The sequence below is a fragment of the Schistocerca cancellata genome, chromosome 4 (genome assembly GCF_023864275.1).
Source record: "Schistocerca cancellata isolate TAMUIC-IGC-003103 chromosome 4, iqSchCanc2.1, whole genome shotgun sequence".
In the NCBI taxonomy this organism is placed as follows: domain Eukaryota; kingdom Metazoa; phylum Arthropoda; class Insecta; order Orthoptera; family Acrididae; genus Schistocerca; species Schistocerca cancellata.
The window spans coordinates 223,705,303-223,732,084 of NC_064629.1; the positions used below are offsets into that span (position 1 = coordinate 223,705,303).

General features: G+C 42.5%; 1 protein-coding gene across 1 annotated transcript in view; it reads left to right on the forward strand.

The window, feature by feature from the left end:
• Positions 1-26,782, forward strand: part of LOC126185109 (cAMP-specific 3',5'-cyclic phosphodiesterase-like) — a 954,034-nt gene that overhangs the window by 174,607 nt on the left and 752,645 nt on the right. The window contains exon 3 of the mRNA XM_049927917.1: positions 3,638-3,670. Within this exon, the coding sequence (XP_049783874.1) occupies positions 3,638-3,670 (33 nt within the window). The remainder of the gene's footprint in view (positions 1-3,637; positions 3,671-26,782) is intronic.

The window sequence follows — 26,782 nt, forward strand, 5'->3', positions numbered from 1 at the left end:
GACCTCAGCAGTTGAGTCCCATAGTGCTCAGAGCCATTTTTTTTACGCGCGTCTGTTTTCGTAAAGAATGTGTGTGATTTACGCGCGAGATGTCGCAGGCTGTCACTGGAGAGCGCTGAGGTCACAGATCACAATGATGACAAGCACGTTCTGTGAGATGTAGCCGGTTGTTTGAGAGCCTGTGGCAACCACGTCGGACAAGTCCCATGTGAGGACTGAGCTTTGAGGCAGCCCTCTCGACGCTGTACAAGCCTCAAGAAACTACTTCTGGAATCGTTCATATGGTGTTTCGGTAAGTGTGTCCAAAAATTGGACATGGAGGACGCGCCACTAAAAAATTTGAGGTAGGGAACCTAAGATCAGAGAAACCAGCTTAATGAGATACGGAAGTAAACTTGTCTACCGCTCTGTCTAGAATTACTGTTTTCCAGCTTATTTACAACTAACATGCGTACAAATTTACACATAATGTGCTGCTTATTTACATGAACATTCTTTATTTCCTACAAAGAAACTAGGACGACGAGCCTGATTACTAGGAAGTCATGATGCAGGTTTTGCTTACTTTACTTGGCCATGAGGTGGCTCTGTTGTATCGTATTTACATTTTCCCATGACAGAATATGCTTTGAATCGACGACAGACCCATTCATTACTCTGTGATGTTCAGAGACCTACAGTACAGTACGATGGAGCAGTACCGGTACAGATTCGAAGAACTCACTGACATGCACCTTGTGTATGGTGAAGTACGTTTCAATGCTGTCGCTGTTGAAACGCTGTAAAGGCAACGATTTCCTATCAGACATCATCCGGCGTTACAGGTGACAGTCTCACTGGGCCACATCTTCCACCTCGCTTCCTCAATGGCCACCTGTACTTGGGATTCGTGCAAAGAGTTCTGCCTGAGTTGTTGGAGAACATACCCCTGTCTGTTAGTGAGAGGATTGCATACAACATGACGGTGCACCACCTCACTTTTCAGTGTGGATGTCCGCAACCATCTCAGTGGTGTATTTCCTGGTCGCTGTATTGGAGGGGGAGGTCCTATTCCATGGCCTGCGAGGTCACCTGACCTGAAACTGCCCCCCCCCCCTCGATTATTTCCTGTGGGAATATCTAAAGACTCCAGTGGGTATGGAGATGAAATCAGTTTCAGAATTGTAGCTGCTTTTGATGCGATTCGAAACACACCAGGGTTATTTGTTAGCGTGCGTCAGAATCTTGTCCGCCGATGTCATGCTTGCATTGAGGTTGATGGCCGCCAGTTTCAGCACATTTTGTACGCTACAATACAAATGGTATGTTCGTAGTGTCAAGGATGGTATTTGCAGTTAGCTGTAACTAATGTAAATAAAAAAGTACACAGTAATGTGGTTTTATTCCTATTATCTCCTTACGCTGGCTTCTCTGAACCCAGGTTCGCTACCTCAAATTGTTCAGTGGAGCATCATTTATGTCTCGTTAAATTTTTTCACGCTCTTATGGGAACACCTTGTAGATGTCTGATTTAAGAGTCGTCAGGACCATTGTAACTGATGTTTTGGCAGATTTCGTTTCTGCAATGTGTAGCTGGAGACAGTTCAGACAATTACTGCTCATCACGTCATTCATGCGACACCCCGTGTCGATGGAATCCGCCGGTTCGTGTCCCATTACAAACAAAATTATTTTTAAATCTTAATTTTATGTGCCCATTCGATAGAGCGCTCCCGAATTAATCTAGTTCGATATTTATTTTATCGATATGTATTAACTGTGACAGCAGACACACAGAATAAACAGCAATCCGCCAGCGATTCAGTAGCGCTGCATGATTTTCGGTAGCAGTCAGCGCGTGCCAGGGCACTGCTGTCGCTACTGGAATACCGGTTATTCTTCAAGTTTTACTGTCCCTGTCAGCAGCACGTATCGATAGAAAGAATATCGCACTGGACTAATTTGGGAGCGATCTATCGACTGGGCAAATAAAACTCTACTTTGAAAATAATTTTGTCTGTAACGGGAAAGAAACTGACGCTTTCCGTCGACACTGTCGCATGAAAGACGTGGGCTGACTCCTGCTATACAACGAAAAAACGAAATTGGAAAAATCTGCCGAAACACCAGAGAAAAGGGGCCCGACGACTCTTAGGAGACACAGCCGGTATGTGGGTGGTTGGTTGGTCTGGGGGAGGGGACCAAACAGCGAAGTCATCGGTCCCATCGCCTTAGGGATGGGGAAGGAAGTCGGCCGTGCCCTTTCAAAGAAAATATCCCGACGTTTGCCTGAAGCGATTTAGGGAAATCACGGAAAACCTAAAAAAGGATGACCGGACGCGGTTTTCAACCGTCGTCCACCCGAATACGAGACCAGTGTGCTAACCACTGCGCCACCTCGCTCGGTTCAGTATTTGGTTCTGTGCTCTAGGTAAGTTAGAATGCCAAACACAAAATCTTCCAAATAACTGCCATCCATTTCACACTCGTACGGGTTCCAATTGCGGTTTCTTTGTTGACTTATTCTATTCCATACATCATATATCTTGCTACATCAATTCATATTTTCACAATAACTTATGATGTTTATGTGGTTGGGAAATAACCGTTGTGTTCCAGTTTGAAATCGACGTTATTGGTGTCTGAAAGTCACAACAGTTTTCCTACCACAATAAATTTTTATCTGTCCTCCATACTTGATTCCACCAGTTTCAACTTTTGTGCATTTCTAAAAAATTAAGAGAGAAGTGTTGTACATCATCTATTCTTGGTACGCACATTGAACATATTCGAAATGTAAATTGTTGCTACCTGTTTCATTGTTATGAAAATAATGGATGGTTTTGGTAAGTAGAATTGCTTCTGGCATAAATATACGGATATGTGTGTAGTAGTTGCTAGTCTTTTTTTAAAATATTTGTATTGTGATGTATTTGTGTCCCCTCTTCAAATCAGCCCCCCCCCCCTCTCTCACTCTCACTCTCACTCTCTCTCTCTCTCTCTCTCTCTCTCTCTCTCTCTCTCTCTGCCTGCCCCATCCCTCCCTCTCTCGCCCTTTGTGTGTGTGTGTGTGTGTGTGTGTGTGTGTGTGTGTGTGTGTGTGTCGCTTACAGTTTAGATCACTTTCCTTATTTTGTTGAGGGAAGTTTAATAATATACTCTCAAGAATTGTAAAACTACTACGGACAATATGGGCACCCACATGAAGAATTTTTTTTTTATTTGTGTTTTTCTGTTTTAAGGACTACCAGCTAAATGCCCCGTTGTAAAACCTGAAGCATCTGTGACGGTTTGCCGTGTTATGCACTTTAGTATTCGTGGGTTACCAACTTTTTAGTACAATAGTAGTCCAAGGTTTTCCTGTTTTATTACATTTTTACTAATTAATGTATGTATAATACAGTTTGAATAAAGTGGTTATTTTTTTTACAAGTCTCATTCTTTCTGTCCAAGACATTTTTTTCTTCTTAATGAACATAAATGTGTTACTGGAAAATACTTCCGAGTGTTCGAAGTACTCGGCTTTCAATTTTACGACCTGTAGGTGATTTAGCTGGCTAATTTGTGTGTGTTGTTGTGTGCATGGGTGTGTGTGCGTGTGTGGCTACACCCGTGTCTTGTCGTCCATTTGTTGATCCTGGTGTTGCGTCTTTTGCAGATTCAAGGAGACAGAGACAGTGTTGGAGCGCTCGTATGTACCTGACTTCTTTTGTCTGTCTTCTGGCCTGCCCTTAGCGTTTCGTAGGTGGCACGGAGTGGTTGTGCATCCCGTAGCTCGCATCCCCACGCACTAACTTTCCCCTCCTTCCTGTGTGCGAGTGGCGTTTGGTGTTCGTCTTCCCCAGCACTCCCTTTTTTTACGCGTCCTGTAGTAACACAGCACAGTAAAATGTTTATTACGTAGGTCCATCACCTGCGCTTCTTTAAATTTCACGCATGTCTTTTGAATTCACATCGGGAATGTCTGCATTTTTTTTTTTCACTGTTGTATTAGTCACCTAGTTTAAATTAAGAGAACATAATTTTGGGCTGACCACAGACAGCTCAGTTCTCGGCTTTTGTATGCGGTCACTGCGCATTTTCAGTTGAAAAAATCGTTATAACCTTTTTCAGGTTATTCACTTGCTTTAATACGTTTGCAGTGTTGAAATTCAGTGGTTTGCACTAATAATCATAGTTCTTACGCTTTTTCTTTAGTGAAGTTACAAAATCAGCCATGTGCTAAGCACTCCAACAGCTGGACTGCTTGTCATCTGCTGCCAATAGATGGGACCTGCCTTATGTGATCGACGCGAACCCATTATCTGTGCCATCAGTATATGTTTAACTGTATACACGAATTACGATTGGAAACTTTAGTTATAGAGAGAGTGACGAAAAAAGGGGGTCCAGCAGACTATGAATGTACGATCTCTCTTAAACTTCGTGAGGTTTCTCATAATGCTTTGAGTTTCGTGGGAACGTTGTTCAAGTTAAGCTGTTCTAACACGCCCCCACGGCACAGTCAAAACTTGAACCTGACTGCATCCTTCCTCAACTCTTCCAAACTGCACCAAAATACACTCCTGGAAATTGAAATAAGAACACCGTGAATTCATTGTCCCAGGAAGGGGAAACTTTATTGACACATTCCTGGGGTCAGATACATCACATGATCACACTGACAGAACCACAGGCACATAGACACAGGCAACAGAGCATGCACAATGTCGGCACTAGCACAGTGTATATCCACCTTTCGCAGCAATGCAGGCTGCTATTCTCCCATGGAGACGATCGTAGTGATGCTGGATGTAGTCCTGTGGAACGGCTTGCCATGCCATTTCCACCTGGCGCCTCAGTTGGACCAGCGTTCGTGCTGGACGTGCAGACCGCGTGAGACGACGCTTCATCCAGTCCCAAACATGCTCAATGGGGGACAGATCCGGAGATCTTGCTGGCCAGGGTAGTTGACTTACACCTTCTAGAGCACGTTGGGTGGCACGGGATACATGCGGACGTGCATTGTCCTGTTGGAACAGCAAGTTCCCTTGCCGGTCTAGGAATGGTAGCACGATGGGTTCGATGACGGTTTGGATGTACCGTGCACTATTCAGTGTGCCCTCGACGATCACCAGTGGTGTACGGCCAGTGTAGGAGATCGCTCCCCACACCATGATGCCGGGTGTTGTCCCTGTGTGCCTCGGTCGTATGCAGTCCTGATTGTGGCGCTCACCTGCACGGCGCCAAACACGCATACGACCATCATTGGCACCAAGGCAGAAGCGACTCTCATCGCTGAAGACGACACGTCTCCATTCGTCCCTCCATTCACGCCTGTCGCGACGCCACTGGAGGCGGGCTGCACGATGTTGGGGCGTGAGCGGAAGACGGCCTAACGGTGTGCGGGACCGTAGCCCAGCTTCATGGAGACGGTTGCGAATGGTCCTCGCCGATACCCCAGGAGCAACAGTGTCCCTAATTTGCTGGGAAGTGGCGGTGCGGTCCCCTACGGCACTGCGTAGGACCCTACGGTCTTGGCGTGCATCCGTGCGTCGCTGCGGTCCGGTCCCAGGTCGACGGGCACGTGCACCTTCCGCCGACCACTGGCGACAACATCGATGTACTGTGGAGACCTCACGCCCCACGTGTTGAGCAATTCGGCGGTACGTCCACCCGGCCTCCCGGATGCCCACTATACGCCCTCGCTCAAAGTCCGTCAACTGCACATACGGTTCACGTCCACGCTGTCGCGGCATGCTACCAGTGTTAAAGACTACGATGGAGCTCCGTATGCCACGGCAAACTGGTTGACACTGACGGCGGCGGTGCACAAATGCTGCGCAGCTAGCGCCATTCGCCGGCCAACACCGCGGTTCCTGGTGTGTCCGCTGTGCCGTGCGTGTGATCATTGCTTGTACAGCCCTCTCGCAGTGTCCGGAGCAAGTATGGTGGGTCTGACACACCGGTGTCAATGTGTTCTTTTTTCCATTTCCAGGAGTGTAGTTCAAACAGGGTGAACATGAATACAACCGACAAACTGCAGGGACGGATTGCTCATTGGAAATGGAGAAAACAAAGGTACTTTGAACATGTGTCCAGAAATGCATCGTTGCCACGGTAGACTGCGCTGACGAATGAAAATTCTTCTGATCGCGTGCCTTGTGTTACGGCCAAGCAGATGGAACGTTTGAGAGGCAGCACGGCTATACCAAAACAAATACCCTCACAGACAACAACCACATCATGCTACGTTTCAAGCCTCTTGTTGGGCATTTGTGTGGTAATGGGTCCTTACATACAGACGAACGTGCAGGAAAGCGGCGTACTGTGCGTACACCAGATTTGGAGGATCTGAGACGAACCCTAGTACAAGCTCCAACCAATGTGCCCGCCAACATGGTGCAAGCCAAAGTACGATTATGTGTATTGTGCATGAAAACCACTACGATCCCTATCACGTGCAACAAATGAGTGGATTGTCAGCAGCGGACATCCCTCTATAGTAAGTAATTTGGCGACGGTTTCTGCACCAGACCGTCACAATTATGGCAATTCCGTCATCAGTATCTTTACCGACGAACCATTCTGCTGCTTACGGTAAGTGGCGACAATCACACAGGCTGCATCATACAAGGAACACACGGCACGTGGTCAGAGGAACTGCCATTCGACAGCGCCATCTACCGTGGCAACGCTTCATTTTTGGACACATGTTCATAGGACCTTATTTCCTCTATTTTCAGTCAGGAATCCGTCCCTGCAGACCGTCGGTTTTATTATACCCTATACAGGGTGTTAAAAAAAGGTACCGCCAAACTTTCAGGAAACATTCGTCACACACAAAGAAAGAAAATATGTTATGTGGACGTGTGTCCGGAAACGCTTACTTTCCATGTTAGAGCTCATTTTATTACTTCTCTTTAAATCACATTAATCATGGAATGGAAACGCACACCAACAGAACGTACCAGCGTGACTTCAAACACTTTGTTACAGGAAATGTTCAAAACGTCCTCCGTTAGCGAGGATACACACATCCACCCTCCGTCGCATGGAATCCCTGATGTGCTGATGCAGCCCTGGAGAATGGCGTATTGTATCACAGCCGTCCACAATACGAGCACGAAGAGTCTCTACATTTGGTACCGGGGTTGCGTAGACAAGAGCTTTCAAATGAAAGTCAAGAGGGCTGAGGTCAGGAGAGCGTGGAGGCCACGGAATTGTTCCGCCTCTACCAAACCATCGGTCAGCGAATCTGTTGTTGAGAAGCGTACGAACACTTCGACTGAAATGTGCAGGAGCTCCATCGTGCATGAACCACATGTTGTGTCGTACTTGTAAAGGCACATGTTCTAGCAGCACAGGTAGAGTATCCCGTATGAAATCATGATAACGTGCTCCATTGAGCGTAGGTGGAAGAACATGGGGCCCAATCGAGACATCACCAACAATGCCTGCCCAAACGTTCACATAAAATCTGTGTTGATGACGTGATTGCACAATTGCGTGCGGATTCTCGTCAGCCCACACATGTTGGTTGTGAAAATTTACAATTTGATCACGTTGGAATGAAGCCTCAACCGTAAAGAGAACATTTGCACTGAAATGAGGATTGACACATTGTTGGATGAACCATTCGCAGACGTGTACCCGTGGGGGCCAATCAGCTGCTGATAGTGCCTGCACACGCTGTACATGGTACGGAAACAACTGGTTCTCCCGTAGCACCCTGACATTAGGGTTATCGTCAACTGCACGAAGAATTGCCTCGTCCATTGCAGGTGTCCTCGTCGTTCTAGGTCTTCCCCAGTCGCGAGTCATAGGCTGGAATGTTCCGTGCTCCATAAGACGCCGATCAATTGCTTCGAACGTCTTCCTGTCGGGACACCTTCGTTCTGGAAATCTGTCTCGATACAAACGAACCGCGCTACGGCTATTGCCCCGTCCTAATCCATACATCAAATGGGCATCTGCCAACTCCGCATTTGTAAACATTGCACTGACTGCAAAACCACGTTCGTGATGAACACTAACCTGTTGATGCTACGTACTGATGTGTTTGATGCTAGTACTGTAGAGCAATGAGTCGCATGTCAACACAAGCACCGAAGTCAACATTACCTTCCTTCAATTGGGCCAACTGGCGGTGAATCGAGGAAGTACAGTACATACTGACGAAACTAAAATGAGCTCTAACATGGAAATTAAGCGTTTCCGGACACATGTCCACATAACATCTTTTCTTTATTTGTGTGTGAGGAATGTTTCCTGAAAGTTTGGCCTTACCTTTTTGTAACACCCTGTATAGAGTATGGAATAGTAGGGCAGGATGGGAGAAAGAAAGGTTACGTCAGTATTCAGCGTTTCGTCCATAAAAATCTCATTTGAGAGGGACGGAAAGCTAGAGTGGACAAGGGCAGGGAAGAGAGCCATTTCCAAAACAAATACATCCCAGCGTTTGCCATAAGCGGCTTAGGGACAACATGGTAAAAGTAAATATGGATTTCTGGACGATGATTTGAGGGCCGGAATGTGCGCCCAGTGCTGTAACCGCAGCGCAGACCCGACCGTAAAAGGATAGTAATGGCGTCAAACGGAAGCTGTCAACTTTACTCAGATGGAGGGGTTGAGCAAGCGGCAACGGTCGGCTTCGAATTCCACTCAAGCACACAACCATAATTTATCAGGAAATTTCAGTGAAACATTTTCTCCCCTGCACCGTAAAAGGTTTTACAAACTCACATTTTATCCAATCGCATCGCGAAAGTATTAAGCACAGTCAAATAAAATCAATGGCTTGATTCTAGATATATTGGCAGGCGTAACAGCTTGGCGATCCTTTCACTCTTTTCGATAAAATACATTTTATTATGTGTTAAAAAGTTTTCATATTGTATTTAGGAGTACAATAACCCATGGAAGGCAATCGGTGCTTGTCGTGGAGACGGTCCTGCTGTTGCTACACGCATTGACGGCATCTGAAACAACTGATGTTTCACATGTCTCCTATCAACAATTGGTCGAAGTTGCCGAACATCCAGCCCTACATTCGGTCGATGTAATGTTAGTACATGTTTCGTGTAAACTGTCTGTCATCGCCTCTAACAATAAGCTCTGGCTCTTCCTGCAATTCCTGGGAGCAATTACTAATTTTAATTTCGTCCATTTATTCTCCACATAGCAACACTATTAACATGCTTTGCCGCAGAGGCAACACCGGTTCCCGTCATATCACCGAAGTTAAGCGCTGCCAGGCTGGGGTAGCACTTGGGTGGGTGACCGTATAGTCTGCCGAGCGTGGTTGGCAAGCGGGGTGTACTCAGCTCTTGCGAGGCAAACTGAGGAGCTACCTGATTGAGAATTAGTGGCTCTGGTCTCGGAAACTGACATACGGACTGGAGAGCCCTGTGCTGACAATATGCCCCTCCCTATCAGCATCCACTGACGCCTGTGGGTGAGGATGGCACGGCGGCCGGTCGATACCGTTGGTCCTTCATGGCCTGTTTGGGGGGGGGGTGTTAGGTTAGTTTAGCACTGTTGCCATTCTACGTACTCTTGGGTGCAAGATGGCAACTCTTCCACGTATTCTGTCGGAATTTCCATATAGAGTGTTCAGGTTTACCTCTTTAGGAGCGAATGGTCATCGAATGTAGCTATTCCATCACTTTGAAACTCTGCAAATGCTTTCCTGTTGACATATGCACACTGTCGACACCACCACATTTAGATAAATATAACCTTCCTTTTTAAACAGAACGAAAAGGGAAAAGTGGTTTATTAGCAGATTCATCGTGTATCCGACATAGTAAACGCCGCGAGTCCACTATTTTCTTTTAATCTATCTATGGTCACTTTCCATTCGTGTTCACATATATCTTGTAGTACACTGGGTAAACACTGGACTGGTATCCATGTCTCTCCTTAGATATGTTCTATACAAATATGCAGAAAACGTTCTCACTCTTGCACATGAGATTTACTCTAGACATAGACACAGTTTCTGTCCTGTGGTGTGAATAAGAGATTGATAACCATAGCTGCTTAGTGTCTTTAAGCTCGTCGTCATCGTCATTATTTTATTATTATTATTATTATTATTATTATTATTATTATTATTATTATTATATATCTTGCAGAACACTGGGTAAACACTGGACTGGTACCCATGTCGCTCCTTAGATATGCTCTATACAAATATGCAGAAAACGTTCTCACTCTTGCACATGAGATTTACTCTAGACATCGGCACAGTTTCTGTCCTGTGGTGTGAATAAGAGATTGATGACCATAGATGCTTAGTGTCTTTAAGCTCGTCGTCATCGTCATTATTATTATTATTATTATTATTATTATTATTATTATTGTTATTATTTTGTATCCCTCGTAGTCATACCTGCCAACTTTTGAAAAGGGTGTGAGTAAAACTCTCGCACGAAAAAGAATCTAACGGTTTTAGACATCCCCCGGCTTGACGAAAATAATAATACTTCTGGGCTACAAAATACAATAATTCATGCTTCAAACAGGATATTTCAATGAGACACATCTAATTACATCATAGACCAATGATATGTAGATGAACATAACAATCATGAGGAAATCCGTGTTAAACAGCAGGAGGCGTGGTGAATATTGGTTTGGAGCACACATAACAGGACTTTCTTGATATATTAAGGAGATACGCGACAATTGAAAAATGTTTTACACAGTGAAACTTGTATAGCGTAATACAGGCAAGAAATAATATAATACACACTGTAAATCCCATGCTAGCTAGTCTTTAAAGTCATAGTTGGACCTTTTAGCTTCCTGCAAAAAGTCTTGAGAAAATGTGTTGTCATATCAGGGACCAAAACTCCTGGTCTTCAAAATAGAAATAGACTACAAAGCTTCATTGGACATGGATAATCTGAACTCTGTTCTATTTTTCTTCATAAGGTTGAAAATACGCTCACATTCTGCATTGCTATGGGGTATGATGAGAAAAGAGGAGTGCATTACTCTAGAAAATCGGTTATACTTAAGAAATCCATCGGCTCCATGAATTCTTGATATTTGTGCCCAGATGGAATCATTTGCAGCATCTTGATTTGCAGCCAAAGTGTCATCTGCCTAAAGAGCTGTGAACTGCCTCTGAAGCTAATTCACCGCCTCATTTGTAGGTTCACTCTATTCCTTGCATAACATGACAGGAAACTTTTCCAAGAAAAATCTAATGGAAGAAAACTATGCATCTTCAGTTTTATCTAACCTAGCAACTTGAGCATGCCTTAACACATCATCCTTGAGTGGAAACTCGTTGATGATGCAGTCACAGGCAGTACGTAAGTAGTTTCTTACTCACTAAAATAAAATGGATTTTCTATATCCTTGAGATCATTCGCTAAGTTCGAAATCTGAATGCTAATAATTAACTCATTATTCAGTCTTTGATTTTGAATCAAATTGTACTCACTTTCAAGCTATGAGGAGCTTTTGACAATTTTTGACTTTAGAATCTTCGTGAACAGCTGCTTTAGCAAATCCATTAGAAGTTCTAATAAAAAGTGAACTTGTGGGGAAGAAGTCTGAAGGGCAAAATTCAGTTTGTCAAATACAGAAATAGTCAAGTATGAGAACAGGAACATAAACAATTTTTTCTTCCGTGTTGTAACTTTTAGGATGGGTTTGTCACATTTGGAGGAATATGCTATTCTTTCAGGGGCATGTGTAGTAGCAGACTCAAGAATTCCCTTCTTCTGATACTCTTTGGATCCACTATGTTCAATCCTAGGCATTCTGAAAGATTTCAAGCTTGTGGAAATGTTTTGGGTACATAATATTATTTTCTCCTTGAAGGAAGAAAGAAGCCTATCCCACTGGTCCAGTAGTCTATCCAGATATCTGCTTAAAGATAACCACGTAGTACATATGTGCTTCAGAATTTCCCGCTGCTAGATTAATCAGGTGGCAAATGCAACCTATGACGACAATACCTGGTTGAACTGTTGGTTCCTATCATAACAGGAGCATTGTCGGAGCAGAAAGCCACACGACTTTCACTTCGTATGTTACGAGAATTCAGCTGTGATAACATCAGGTTGTCTCTGTTTCGCCCTGTTGAGTCCCCGTCTAAAGCTGGTATGGACAGCACAGTGCTCACCACTTTTCCCCGTGGAATATCATAGGATGTAACAACAACAACAACATACAACATGCCATTCGTATCATTGCTTCCATTCGTTGCCAAAGAAACCGATCCGTTCTGAAGCCACTTAACTTCAGATGATGCATGTTTTACCATTTCATTTACAATGCGTGTCTCGCTTCCCACGCCCGGGTTCCCGGGTTCGATTGCCGGCGGGGTCAGGGATTTTCTCTGCCTCGTGATGGCTGGGTGTTGTGTGCTGTCCTTAGGTTAGTTAGGTTTAAGTAGTTCTAAGTTCTAGGGGACTGATGACCATAGATGTTAAGTCCCATAGTGCTCAGAGCCATTTGAACCATTTTTTTACAATGCGTGTCGTTTTTGTGCGACCACAGCTATACTTCTTCGCAACGTCTGATGTGGGAAACATCATCTTGCATAAAGAACCAGCATGATTAGCCGCACTTCAGGACACACGGAGTTTTACCAAAAAGGAAGTAAACAGATACTAGGACGTGATTTGTCATTGTCAACGTTTCCAGACTTGGCAAAAAAGGTGTTGATTTTCTTGTTATCTTTCTTCGATTTAACATAACTTACGTATTTACTGCTCTTCACATGATTTCTTAAATCTTTTCTTCCACCATGTGCAGTATTAATATCACACTCAGGTACCGTTCAAAAGACAATTTTTTCTCCCTTTCTATGCACGGAAAATCAACAGAATATGGCTCTTTAAGTGTCTGAAAGTGCTGTTTCTTGTTAGATTTATTAATGAACCCTGCAACAGGAATATAGCATATGAAAATGTCCTAGAACAAATATCTCAATATGTACTGAAACATCGAAAGGAACCTGGATCACCGAACATCACAGAAGTTATATCATCAAGGCAGTCAAACACTTCATTGAAACATATCAAAGCACACAATCTTAAATCATTAAATGAACACGACACCAACCTCGTGAACAACGAATATGCACATGATAAACACACACACACACACACACACACACACGCTTGAATGAGTTATCGACTATCGCAGACGTACCTTCGACCCACGCAAATAATTGTACGGAAGCAGGGTGATTATCGAATGTTAACGTTTCAAATTTTCACCCGCGAAGTGGTAAAATGATACCGTAGGAAGCTGCAATTTTTATAAATTTTACCGATAAACCGTAAAAGTTGACAGGTTTGATACTATTTAAAGTAATTTTAAGCCTTGTTTGCTCATTTGCAGGGATTTTTTTTTTCTTTCAATAGTAGACTTCTTCCTTCATGACAACCGCTTTTGCCAAATACTCCAGTTAGTATATTTTGACTATGACCTCTTCCATTTCCAGTTTCTTCTGCGTACACACAACACAGTAACTGTACTTACAGGAATAACTTCTGTAAGAGGGAATGGTTTAGGTCTGTTCGATACATTGCTGCTTTTTTCTAAGACTTGCAGAATAACTTTATTTGTGGGAACCAATCCTATTTTTTCAATATCTGTATTTGATGAGATTGTGCAAAACAATATCCTGACATGAGAAAATTTGTTTCTCCAGCTTTAATAAAACACGCTGTCCTAGTTAGAGTCTGGGTTTACAATTTCCACTTGATTTACAGATAAATAGTTAAACGTTAAAAGTTCACATTACGAACTTTGTGCTGCAAAAGTTGATTTTAACATAAAAAACAAGAGAGAGACGACAAAATGTAATACAGCAGCATATTATATCTACCACATAATACGTTTATTGTATGTAAAAAAGGAAACATGTATTACAGGCCACGGATGATGCTTCCCAAATAAATGAAGCGAAACGCGTATGGCAGTAAATAAACTGCCTTCAATTGGTTGCATAGACGGTGCATACCTCCTTGAAAATAGTTAAACCTATAAATAGACAGAACATGGTTTATAATTTTTGTCTCGATCTTCATTGTCTGGGAGGTTTACTTGTACACCAGTCATATTTGGTGTAGACAAACTGCAGAACAATGTTAAACACAACGAACCACCTGTTCTGTGCTCTGTCCATTAGATTACACCACATAGAAGCAACTGGCATAGAGTACAGCGGAGCACATTTTAAATTCCGTTCCTTGACATGTAATTCACATACACATACACAGTCTTCGACGGGGTCAAACACCCCATTCATTCCATTGTTAAAAATCATTGCTTCCAATATGCTAATATCATGTGCTTTAGCCAAGAAGGAAGTATAAGTTTTCTGTAGACATACATCGGTTCACTTTATAAAATCGTTAAGATGATTACCAATATCTTTTTTCATTCCTGGGCTTGTGATTTGTCATGTAAATGTGTTGTATATCTTTAATCTACGATTGGAACCATACATATTAAACAATCTGTTCCCATTGGATTATTGCTGAAAGTCACGTTGCTGCTTCGTTGATAGTGTTCTTGTACATACAAGTCGTGGTTTGATGTAGTGACTTACCCCCAGTTTTTACTGCCAGTAAAATTTTGCAATGCATGCATTAGTCATCTACAGGAAACTGCTGCTATATTCCAGGCAGCTTACCCGTTTGTGCACCCAATTTAGTGTCACCGTCACATATAAGAACGACAATGCGACAGCTAGAGGCACATTAAACAAAAAAATAAATAAAACAAGGAAGCAGCACTAATAATTTAGACGAATTATAAAAATCCTGTGGTTGTACCATGTAAAGTGGCATTGGCTGGCGTTAAAATAACTGTACTAATGGATGAGCTACCTGGGTTATCACATCAGCTCCGTGTAGATGACTGTTGCCTTATGGACCTGAATGCAACGTAAGATTTTACTGGGATTTAAAAAAAAAAAACTGGAGATGTGATTGCTAAACAAAAACCCACAGATTCTGTGTGCAAGACCACTACCGGGAGAACAGCAATATAACAGTGAAAAACGATAAGGCGGCTGGAATAGAATGTTTAATGTGGCTGATCTCTTGATTGTAGAGTAAAGATATATAACAAATCTGTGTGTCAGGTAACAAGTCCAGAGATGAAAAAGGAATATTGGTAACCATCTTATCGATTTTATGAAGTGCTCTGGTATGCCACTACAAGGAACATTTACGTCTTCCGAGGATAAAAAACATAGTATTACCAGACGGGAAGCTAAAATTTATACTGTCAAGTATTTCACGAACAATGGATGCAACTTCAGCCAAAAGGGCAACCAGCTCTCCTGGAGTGTCTATCGGTGTCTCGTACACCAAACGCTTCATCTCCCACAGAAAAATAAATTCATAGGAATGAGGCTCACATTGGCAGCAACATGTTTAAAACAATATTCACCACACGTCATTTCGTTGCGTCGTCTCTGAACATCAGCAGTATCGAATCCTTCACAGACCCGTAGCGGAGAAACGGTGCAACTGTGAAACACATGTTAAGAGAACTTGAGCGTAAGTGTTTTAAATTGCATACCAGCTGAAATATACCACAACTATTACCACCTTCTTGTTCTAAATTACAGCACATCGGAGACCTTGGTTGACCTGTTCAGCAGTAAACATAAAACGTACCAAGAGAGGTTAGTTATGGTTTAGTCCCTTTACATGACCACATTTGTATTCACAACACTTTGAACCCAAATGGAATGGATGCAAATCCTGTATGGCAAGTAATAGGATTTTTACACCAATCATAGCAAGAAAACTGTTTGAATTCCTTGGGAGATGCTTTTTGATGTTTGTGAGCATCCTATTACTTTTACAGTACACGTCAAAATGACTCTAAAATAATCAAATGGAGCAGTTGCGGCAGCCAAGAATGACGTATTACTTCGTTATGAAAATGAAACGAATCCAGGACATTCGCAGCGTTGTGAGCGGCAGTATTATGTCATAGAAATATTCAGCTAACAATATCTGCACAATTTAATGCACACAGTCACCTAAAGTCCGCAGCTCGTGGTCCCGCGGTAGCGTTCTCGCTTCCCGAGCACGGGGTCCAGGGCCCGACTCCGGGCGGGGTCACGGATTTTCACCTTCCTCGAGATGGCTGTGTGCTATTGTGACATCATCATTCATCCCCATTACGGTCGGAGGAAGGCAATGGTAAACCACGTCCGCTATGACCTTGCCTAGTACGGCGGTGCAGGTCTCCAGCATCTTCCCCTGCGTTTTGTTACGGAGTATGGGACTTCATCATCAGTCACCTAAACTCGTTATGTAGAGGTTACAGTTACCTTACCTTCCATTGTGACAGGTCTGCTGAAAGCAACGGGGACATGCAAACTATTCTGGAATGTACATCATACTTCACATTGAAAGAGGACTGACCTGATTCTACACTTAGTCTGGTGCTCTCCTTGCCCGACCATTTCCTGCGTGAGAAACAGCCTAAACATGGGCTCTCCGGACTTCGTTACGTGTTACCATTGGTCGGTATCCCGGTGTTTTGCTCTTAGCACCATTGAAATGTCGAAAACTTCAGTTTACGAGAGCTTTGAACAAAGGATATATTAGATGTTTTGTTTATGCGGTTTCTATAGTACGGTTGTCGATAAAGGATCCAAAGATTCCAAAATCTTAAACATGGCTGCGAAACAACAACTGCGTAAATCCGAAGAGGTTGAAAAATCAGCCGACCAACTGCAAAACAAAGGTTTACTAGTCCTTGATCCTAGATATCAATATTTCTAAAAAATATCTTCTTCAGAAGGCGTGGGCCTTGTTAGATTATATGATGGTACATCAGATTAGATGAAGACGAGCGGCTCTTGTCATCTATAAAGTTGACGAAACAAGAATTATCCCAAGCCATGGCTTTAGACAGCAGCCAGATCACATGTATCGTACTTCAGAATGAATGCTGACTCGTAAATGCCCACAGGCCAACATAAAATTGTAACAGGAGTCACAGGATAAAATATCTGCATGAGTTACGTGTACATCATGCCACAGACTAAGGCCGACTGTCAGTCATTTTAGTGCCACATTTCGTAATCTGATTCGCTCAGAATCGTCTGATTTAATTATTCTATATTCTATTACACTGTCATTACTTTTGTTAATGTTCATCTCATCTGTCTTCAAGACACTATCCATTCCGTTAAACTGCTCTTACGTGCCTTATAATGTCAGCGTCAAACTTCACAGTTTTAATTTTACTGCTTGTTCAGTGTACAGATTGCATAACATGGGTGACAGGCTACAGCCCTGTCTCACTCTCCTTTCTGAACCACTGCTTCCCCTTCGTGTCCTTCGACTCTTACAACTGCAGGCTGGTTTCTGTAAAGTTGAATGCAACATATCGCTCCCTGTAACTTCAGAATTCCAAAAAGTGTATTCCAGCCAACATTCTCAGAAGTTTGCTGTAAATGTACAAATGCTACAAGCGTAGGTTTGCCTTCCTTCACTCTAGGTTCTAAGACAAGTAGTAGGGTCATTATTGCCTCGAGTATTCCCAAATATTTCCGGAGGGCAAACTATTTTCTCCGAGGACAGCTTCTACGTTACATTTGTCTGTAAATAACTGGTGTGTGTGTCTTATTGCTACTGTCTATCGTGAAGTTATTCACGAAAACTTTGAAAAGTGTCGAGATTCTGCCAGCGTTAATTTTTTGGTATGAAAGTACGTAACAAAGCTGGGTGAGCGGGCTGTCATGTACGGTCACGAGGCCATGCGTCAACTATTTGCGGACGGCGGCTTTGTCCCATCTGGAGCCAAATAATACCAGTATAAATAGACGGACGCCGTTGCAAGCACTACACGCTCCGCTTTGCGTAGCGCCCTCACTCGAGCCAGTCAACTGTTTGTGAACAATACTTTCTTGCTCACTCCTCCTAAGAAGGCACCCTTTGGAAATTACGATTTTTTAAAGTTAATATGTTATAGTCAGCAGAAAAGGCACTGGTAATCCATTTGGTGTAGTGCAGCTGTTGCAGAGAGGCCTCGATCGGTTGCGTTTGGAACTGTGTACTTCTTGGTTGATTTCTTTCAGTGAAAACCTACATTTTCTCCACATTTTACGTCGCGTATTTATCAACAGATAAAACGGGCTGATTTTTTTTTTTTTTTTAAATGATCCGGAGCACAGTTTTAAGGAGTTTCAAATCACCACACACTCCAAGGCAGAATGCAAATTCGTGATTAATTTCGCTAACAGATGATTTATATCCAAATTTACTTCTCTAGAGTAGTTCAATAAGCATTGATTTTGATTAACAACTACACTGACTGAAGATTAGCAACATGTCAAGTGCTGGAACAGCGAAGGAGGCGACCATAACGTTCGCAACTGACCGACGGATCATAGTCAACGGTACCACATGTTACTCGCAATTTAACGTAGCAAACTGAAGTCTAGTCTCCTGATCTGGAACTGTAAATCATAAGTTCTCCTCTTGCCCATCAGTTTGTGGCATTGAAAATTTCTTCCTCTCGCAGAACGCGAACTTTGTACCACTGGGTCGAGCACTACAGCACCATCGTGCGCTCGCTCTAGAGATGCGGAGGATTTTTCACATAGCTGAACATCGAGTCAAACTGAGCTTAAACGACAGACTGGGGTTACATGGTACTTCAACTATACAGGGTGTCCCATTTATCTCGACCACCCTGAATAACTGTTTGTCCAGATTCAAATTACAAAATGGTTCAAGGAAATGTTCTTTAGCCGTCAGGGGGACATCAATCAGCATGATTGCCTTCGTTGTAGCTTTGTATTTTACAAAGATATGAACAGCGGTATGACTTTTTTTAAATGGCACCCTGTATTTATTAATCAGGTTATTCATTTCCTCTCCTAAAGAACTATTCAAAAATGTATCTCAGTGTACCATTCACTGAAACACAACGTTATTAATTACATAACACAACATGGACGTTGACGCTCCCAGGGCTTAGTACAGGTACTCGGCGTAATTGGTTTAAAGGGAGATATTAAGCAGGAGGATTATAATGCTGTATGAACGAGAAAAGGTTACATTTAAAGGTAACGTGGTTCGTTATACTTAGTGTGCTGATTGAGTGCTTATGGTTCATATTTCCTGTAATGAAGTTACATGGTTCTGTCTTTCACTGCAATGTAAAATGCTAAAGATATATTTTGGGAATTAGTCCATGCGTGAGAAGTGTGGAAAGTTGTATTGTTACTATGACTTAATGAAGCTCAGTTAGAACTTAGTGTCGATTCAGTTATTTCTTTATCGGTGAGATTAGCACCAGATTTTTTATTTGCATTTATGGTTTTATTTGACTGCACACTCGCATTGCACGTCGCGAGTTGTGTGCTGAGTAAAATTTTTGAGTATTGACGGAATCCCGTCTCGCACTGCGCATCGCTAGTAAAATTTAATTTTGACTGTCAGATCACTATTTTATAAAAAAAAAACAAGGTTGCAGAGCAGACAAGATGACAGTCCACTGCATACAGGTAAGCCATAATCATATCATTGCAGATTACGTTCAGTCAGGCACAGTGATTGTCAGAGTGCATTTACGAGAATGATATCAGTATAATTTCAGAAGTTTGATGCGAGTGATATATTTTATGAAAGTGTTACGTTTTGATTTCAAACAGGTTTAACAGATAAAGTCAGTTGTATTATAACATTTATTGTGTAATAACGATAGTAGTTCTGGTACAGAAATTGTTTTCTAAACTAACAAAGATTCGCAACATTCAGGGCCAAAATTTAATTTGTCACTGTCAGATTGCGTACATAAATTTTATTGAGAACAGATTTCTTTCTCGCAGTAGTATTGTTTGATCGATCGGTTACTCAGGATTTCACATCGTGTGGCGTGAGCTTAACATATTTCCATCTCAAAATAAGCTTCAGATATTTTCAGTCAACATTTCTCAGTTACTTAGCTTTCCATATTTTACTGTCTGACTTCACAATTATACGAGAATTAAAACATTTTAAAGTATACTTTCATAGACAATACGGCATTCCGTGAGCAAAGGACAAGCTATATCAGTGTAGTTGACATATCGCACCTATCAGGCAAAATCCTTTCCTGCCGGGGCCTTCCTAAGCAGCTTCTGCTGTCCAGTGAGTGATTATGGAAACATAGCAAAAGAACACGCAAGACTGTATGGAACGTGAGTCAAACATTCTGCCTCATTCCCCTGACATAAGAGCTGTAACTGTCCTTTCGGACATGTCCACGAAAATAGACACCACATATATGAAGTGTTAGAGTGCTGGTGCTTACACCAAGAACGAAGTAGCTCCACCTAACAAATTTGACTGTCACACATTCTTTTTGTGATCAGTGGCATGTATACATCATCATGACCACGTGAACAGAGTCCTGTCATATCTTAATGCATCGATCTTTTACTTGCTTGCATCTCTGCAAAAGCAAGCGTGAACGTCTTATACAGCAGCCGAGGAGAACCCTGAAAATTTGTTCTCAGAGTACAGTTTATAGTTCGTCAGTCTCTGTCAATTAGTTTCTTAGGCCTACTGGACCGATGATTTGGTTTAGTTCTTCCTTGACGTTTCCAATTCATAATAACGTCGTTAAAACGAAAGTGATCAAATATAATTAATGTGAAATGTCTCTGACTGAATGCTCGACCTTTTCCGAGTCCACTCAGATCTCCGCTCTCCAACTGTAACAGAAGACACCTGTGTCATGTTAGTGCGTTGTGCTTGCAATTACATCCACTTCAGCATGGCTAGACCTTTGTCTACAATGTGTGCAGCAGGTGGATGAACCATTTCGTTTATGGATTTAGAGAAATAGCCTCTTACTTTCGCTATACCACCACGCAGATAAATTATCGTTAGAATCCGTGATGCCTAAAATTTTTGTAGCAGTACGTGTAACGGAAGTACTTCGTAGTCGGCGGGCCATTGATCACGGCAAAATGCTGGGCAGTGTTATCCTCAGATTACGGAAAACTTTCCCTTAGACTCTTGTATGGAGACTGGAAGTTCACAGTTGATTTTTCTGCATTAACTTCGAGGCTGAGTAGGCGTCCCTTCGTGGCAAGTCAGATACCAATAGAATCCTAAACTCAGATAATAAACAAAATTAAAGCGATCGCCAAGTTCGGCACACTTTCTCCTGGCGCATTGAGACGTCAAATAACTCGGGGGGAAAACTGCTGTAGCGATGTGAAGTCGCGCAGCTGGATAAATTTAATGGTAACAGAAGAGAGATGATGCCATCACTTTATTGTGAGGGTTTCGAGAGATTGTTTACCTATAAGGTGTGTATCTTAAAATACACCTTCACAAATTGGTCGTTGTTTCGCGTTACAGCCTACGGCTAGTAGCAGTGATAGTAAGATGAAAGAGGTGGTTAGTAGCCATACTAACTGTCCCTGTGTCCCTTCACACAATAATGAATAATTCAAGGCTATCTTTTGGTACATAAATAACCTGAATACAGTTCCTGGATATCAGGGATTTTCAGGGTCTTACGAAATTATTTTGGCGTTCTCACGGTAGAGAATGTCTCTCACGACGAGGTTAATCACAAGAGAGATGACACGAAAGTGTGCACACAGTAGTCTTAACATTTCACATATTATGTGACAACGATGTTGATGTTAGAAATAAAGATGTTCTACCACGAAAACAATAGTTCCTAAGACGCTCGGAGTCAATTTTTCATGGTTTATTCGAAATATGTGTTTGTTTGCATTATATGTTTCCCGCAAAGCTTGTTCTCACATAATCATCAACTTTATTATAAACATCTGTCGTATGCAAGCTTTCTTAGTCGCGTTGCCTTTAAACAGTCCGAAGAGGTTGGAGCCTGGATTATTAAAAGAAAAAAACAGTCAAACGTTAAAGTGATGGTCTTAATACTTCAGGCGTTCTACATAGTATCCCTCCACTTCAGTACAATGCACCGAACGTTAATACAACCATGTGAAACCGTAAGAGAACTCCTGCTTTGGGATGACGATCAACTGGCGCGTCACATTCGCACCTTCTTCGGTCTAAAACTATCAGATACCCATTCTCCACTTTGTCCTTTTATGGTACGTTAGTATTGATTACACAGTCTCATCATCCGCGATGATTTTTCCAGAAAAGAACTGTCCGAGTTTTGCATTTCTTTCAAGTGTCAGCAGGCGTCACACGTCACTGTTATTGTTTGGGAGTTAAGCCCAATTTTATCTTCTTCAAAACATTGTGGAGAATATCTTGAACACTTGGTTTAGAGATGTTGCTCCATTGCAGTGTTTGGCACAACGGCGTTGACACACTACGACCCCATATCCACTACGTAACACTGCCTGCTCACAACTGACTCTTCGAATTTTTTTGTGTGTTAAATCTGTTAGTTCAAGCTGCCACCGTGTTTATCGTCCTGTCATCGCTTATATGCCAGGAATAAAATCAAAGCTTTTCGGACGGATGGTGCGTGTAGTAGTTCCAAAACGATAACTGTAATTCAGAATCAACTTAGTTCGTGACAAGAATTTTTCAATGGTTGCAGAACACAGTCTGTCACGAGACATTTGGCATACAACATGGTCCAAAACATGTCATCGGATAATTACTGAAACCAAGGATACACGTTTTAGAAAACGTAGTAAAACGGTAAAATCTATTAACAGCATCCAGTTAACCCTAGCTGTCACACATGACCGCACCGTAATCTGTTCTCTAAGAGGTCGTTCAAAGCTGTATTAACAGTCAATCCCTTTCCTTAGGAGGAGCTGTGTGCCGGTGTGCAAGAGCCCTTCATGGGAGGTATCTGACCAAAACTCGTCTCCCCAATGCTTCTGATTCGGATGAGGAAATCACGCTGGCCAGTCAATAAAGTGGATTTCTTCAAAACGAGAAAATGACCCATATCAGTACGTCGATGTCGACGGGCATTCGCATCCGTGAGGAGGAAATGTAACTGTACCACTAGAAAACCACACATTTAGTTACAATGATAACAATATTTGTCCAAACGTCAACAAAGATACGTTACAACGTACACAAATCTAATGTGATTCGTTCACACATTGACACCACCTCTGTCACCACCACCACCACTGCCATGCTGGTCTCTTTAATCCGATGTGTGGTGTCACGCATCGATATCACAGTTGGTAAAGGACTTGCAAGTTTCCGTTTGACGCCGATAGCGGTCGCGCGGGAGCTGGCGGACCCAATGGTGCGTATCCGCTGTCACGCCTCCAATGGCTCCCTCTGTCTCTGCGACACAGGACGGCTGGCGGCAGACATACTCCCACAAGCGCCTGGAGCCTTATCACTACACCATCGTTCATGCTTAGTTCAGAGAACCTCATCCTAGTTGACACTTAGAGCTGGACTTCGTTTCTTTATGCAGTATTTGTAATGCGTCTTCGTTAATTTGGAGAAAGACAAGTAAATCTTCAGTTTACTGTGTCACTTCGTTCGCTAATCATTTCTGTTGCTGTCGAGCTTTCCTACGACGACAGTTCCTGCACCGCTCCGTAGCCCACCTCGCGTACACAACAGGATGTGTCTTGGATGATACCGGCTACCACTACCCATTTGGACAAACGTGTCCGAGGAACCTTTCTGCCAACTAAAGCAGTTTCAGCAATGATTCACACGGTCTTTCCGTCGTTCATGGTCCACTACTCCACTACAAACGAGCCTGTCTCTTCACAAATGCGAGTGGGAAATACGATACAAGATGTCTCGTATTCAGTCCAAAAAACTACATTGAGGCTCCAGTACACAGTTTTTCAGGAAAAACGAACTCAAGAGGCAGCTGTAAGATGGCAAGGTTAATGTCTTGTTGATACTTTTGAATTTCGCCGTGCAATTAAAGCTATATATCGATCCTGTTGTGGTTTGTTTAATGTTGTTTGTTCTTATTGTGATCAAAAACTAATATTTCCTCTGGCTCGTAATCGTCGCCGAAGCCTTGAAATGACACTTCGTAGCACATCGGAGCTTCTAAGAATGCCGTCTGTGATTTGCTTCTAGGCGTCTGAGAAGTCTGCCCTCCAAAACGGGGGTGCAAATTGCGTTTTATAACATTATGTTGTAAAAACTGTGCTCAGCTCTTAAAGAAAGTACAACTAACGATTGATAACATGGTTTTTAGGAGCACGGAGTAGTTACTTCCTTACATAGGTTTCAGTTTGAAGGAAAATCTCGTCCGTCATTTCCAGTGACTGTTCACCATTTCTCTGTTTTTCTTTCTTCCCAATTATACTTCATTTCTGTGTACTACTTAAGCTGCTTTAAAGTTATTTCATTCTCCACGTGCAATACTGCCATGATATTTATAATGTACTACCGTAGGCTTCTCTTCAATGACAAAAAATAGTCTATCAGTTTGCGGGTTTGAATACAGTTTGTCTTGTGTCTTTTGTCATCCCGCTTTAATATGGTAGCTCCTGTCGTGGTTTCTTTTCTTCTGGTTTTGATGTACCGTTTCGATTTTAATTGTTTTCACAGTTTGTATTTTTCATACCTAAAGTCTTTACGTATCTAATTAGAGTGCAAAGTTGATCATTGTGCAATATTTTCCATGTAGCTATATTTTAAGTACGGCAGGTTCTCATTGAGAAACATACAGTGTATCAAAACTAGTTTATCGTTTATTACACGTTGAAGATGTAGTCTATTCTTGAAAGGAGAGAGACTAAATTCATTCTTGAAAAAATGTTTATATTTTTGTATTGTTTCACTGTCTTCAGAGAGGTTTGGAAAATACGGTGAAGGAATTGGCAGCAAGCACAAGGAGGAAAGCATCCAAGCTTCCATTCGAAACACTTTAACAAATTAACGGAATACGTAAATCCGGATAGCGGGATTAGGTTTCGATATACCTTCGCGATTCGTTACGCACTGCTGCGCTCCACGCCATGAGTAAGCCACGAAAAAGACAGCAGTTAAAATAACATACAACGATAATAATTAAGTAACGTGAAAGACGTAGAAAAGAAACTGTGGCTGCTGAACTATACAGTTTGATTTTTGCGATGAAACATTTTATTTTTGGAATTGTGGTTTAACCATCTTATCGACAGAGGTAGTACGCTGTCTAGTAAACACAGATGACGAAACTAAACACATTCGTCCAAGGTTGTGTATCGTGATTTGGTTGATGTAATTTTAAATTGCTGAAATAGATCGGAATGTTCTGTCCCAGACATGAGTTACAATTCTACACTGTAATCAAACGTGCAATAAAAAAAAATTGCATGTGCTGTTATTCACTTACACCTTTGATCAACAGGTCATCACTCCAACAGGATGCAAAATGATCAGAAATGGAGTCAGTGGCTGTAAAATTTCCAATTAGCAAGCAGTACGTATCATTAGTCAATGCGTGCTGGCTAAACTGTATATAATAATATTACAGACGCAAATTTCTGACAGAGATAAGAAAAAAGCAAGTAGAAGACGTCAACTTCTAACGCCTTGTGGTCGGTGCTGGTTTTTAAATCCATACCGCTGAACGTTGTTGAAAAATCTGTCACCTTTAAATATTGTAAGCGAGTTTCATTAACACACGTTTTGATGTCACGAAATAACTCTTTGACCAATCCTGTTCTAATCAGTGCCTCTTAGAGAAAATATGACCGCAGTGACAATACAGTATATGCGGAAAAAGGGAACGAGACGTTAATTATAAACGTTAATACGAACCCGCCACTTGTGTGTATTTTGCCTTCTGCTGTTGACACTAGTGCAGTCGTTACGTCCCCGATATCCACCGGGCTTCGCAGCAGATTTAATTAAGTGACCGCAAATGTGTGGTGGAGTTTGATGAGTGCACTAGATTTTCGAGCGCACAAAGTGATTTACCAATTCCAGAGTGGTTAACTGGAAAAGTGCAAAAATTAGACACCTGTTTATGAAACAGTGTCCCAAACAGAAAACAGCTAAACGATAGTCTAAATTGTGTATTAGTTTTCAAAACAGGGGAAAAACTAAAAAAAAATATTAGTACCATTATACAGCCATGCTAATGATAAAGAAGCAGTGGAAATGCTTAAACTCTCGTATCCTCTCGTCTCAGTAATGTGTATGTGTCGTTGTTCGGTAGCTGAAGTCGTAGCGCGGCTGCTACACCATTGTGAAGGGGGCACTCGTAAACCACATGGTCGGGAGTACCCTCCGGTGCACCACAATCACACGAAGGCGTGGCCCTCCTCCCAAACCGACACAGATATGTCGCACAAGGCCCATGACCAGTGAGAAAATGGAACAGTCCCCTGTTGGCTCAAAGTATCTCAAACCTAACCTTTTTTCCACGTATGGTAGAAATTGGAATGCTCTTCGACCAGTGTCGTCGGCTTCCCATGACTCCTGCCACAGCTCTTCACCTGATCGCACTGATATTTTACGGCCAATGCAAATGAGGTTATTGAGTACTTCTAGTACTTATTTGGTGACATTGTCATTTTTTTATTTCGGGACCATAGTTGTAGTTTTTCCATAGCCCTTTCTATCTTTGGCTCGATATCTTCGCGGCTACGGCCGCCAGCAAACAGGAGGTGGTCATCCGCGTAGGCTCTAGCACCTCTTCGCTGTGTTGTAGGCCGTCCAATAACGGTTCCATGCGGATGTCTCAGAACAAGGGGCCTAATACAGAACCCTGGGGGCATCCCCTTGTTATCGTTTTCCCAGCTTTCCCGCTAGGGGATGATAGCCAGACCTCCCGATCCTCGCAATAACTCCTCAGACAACAGTATAGCGGCCCTTGACACACTTTCTCCCGTAAACAGGAGAAGAGCGAAGGCCACCACAGGTGGTCGAAA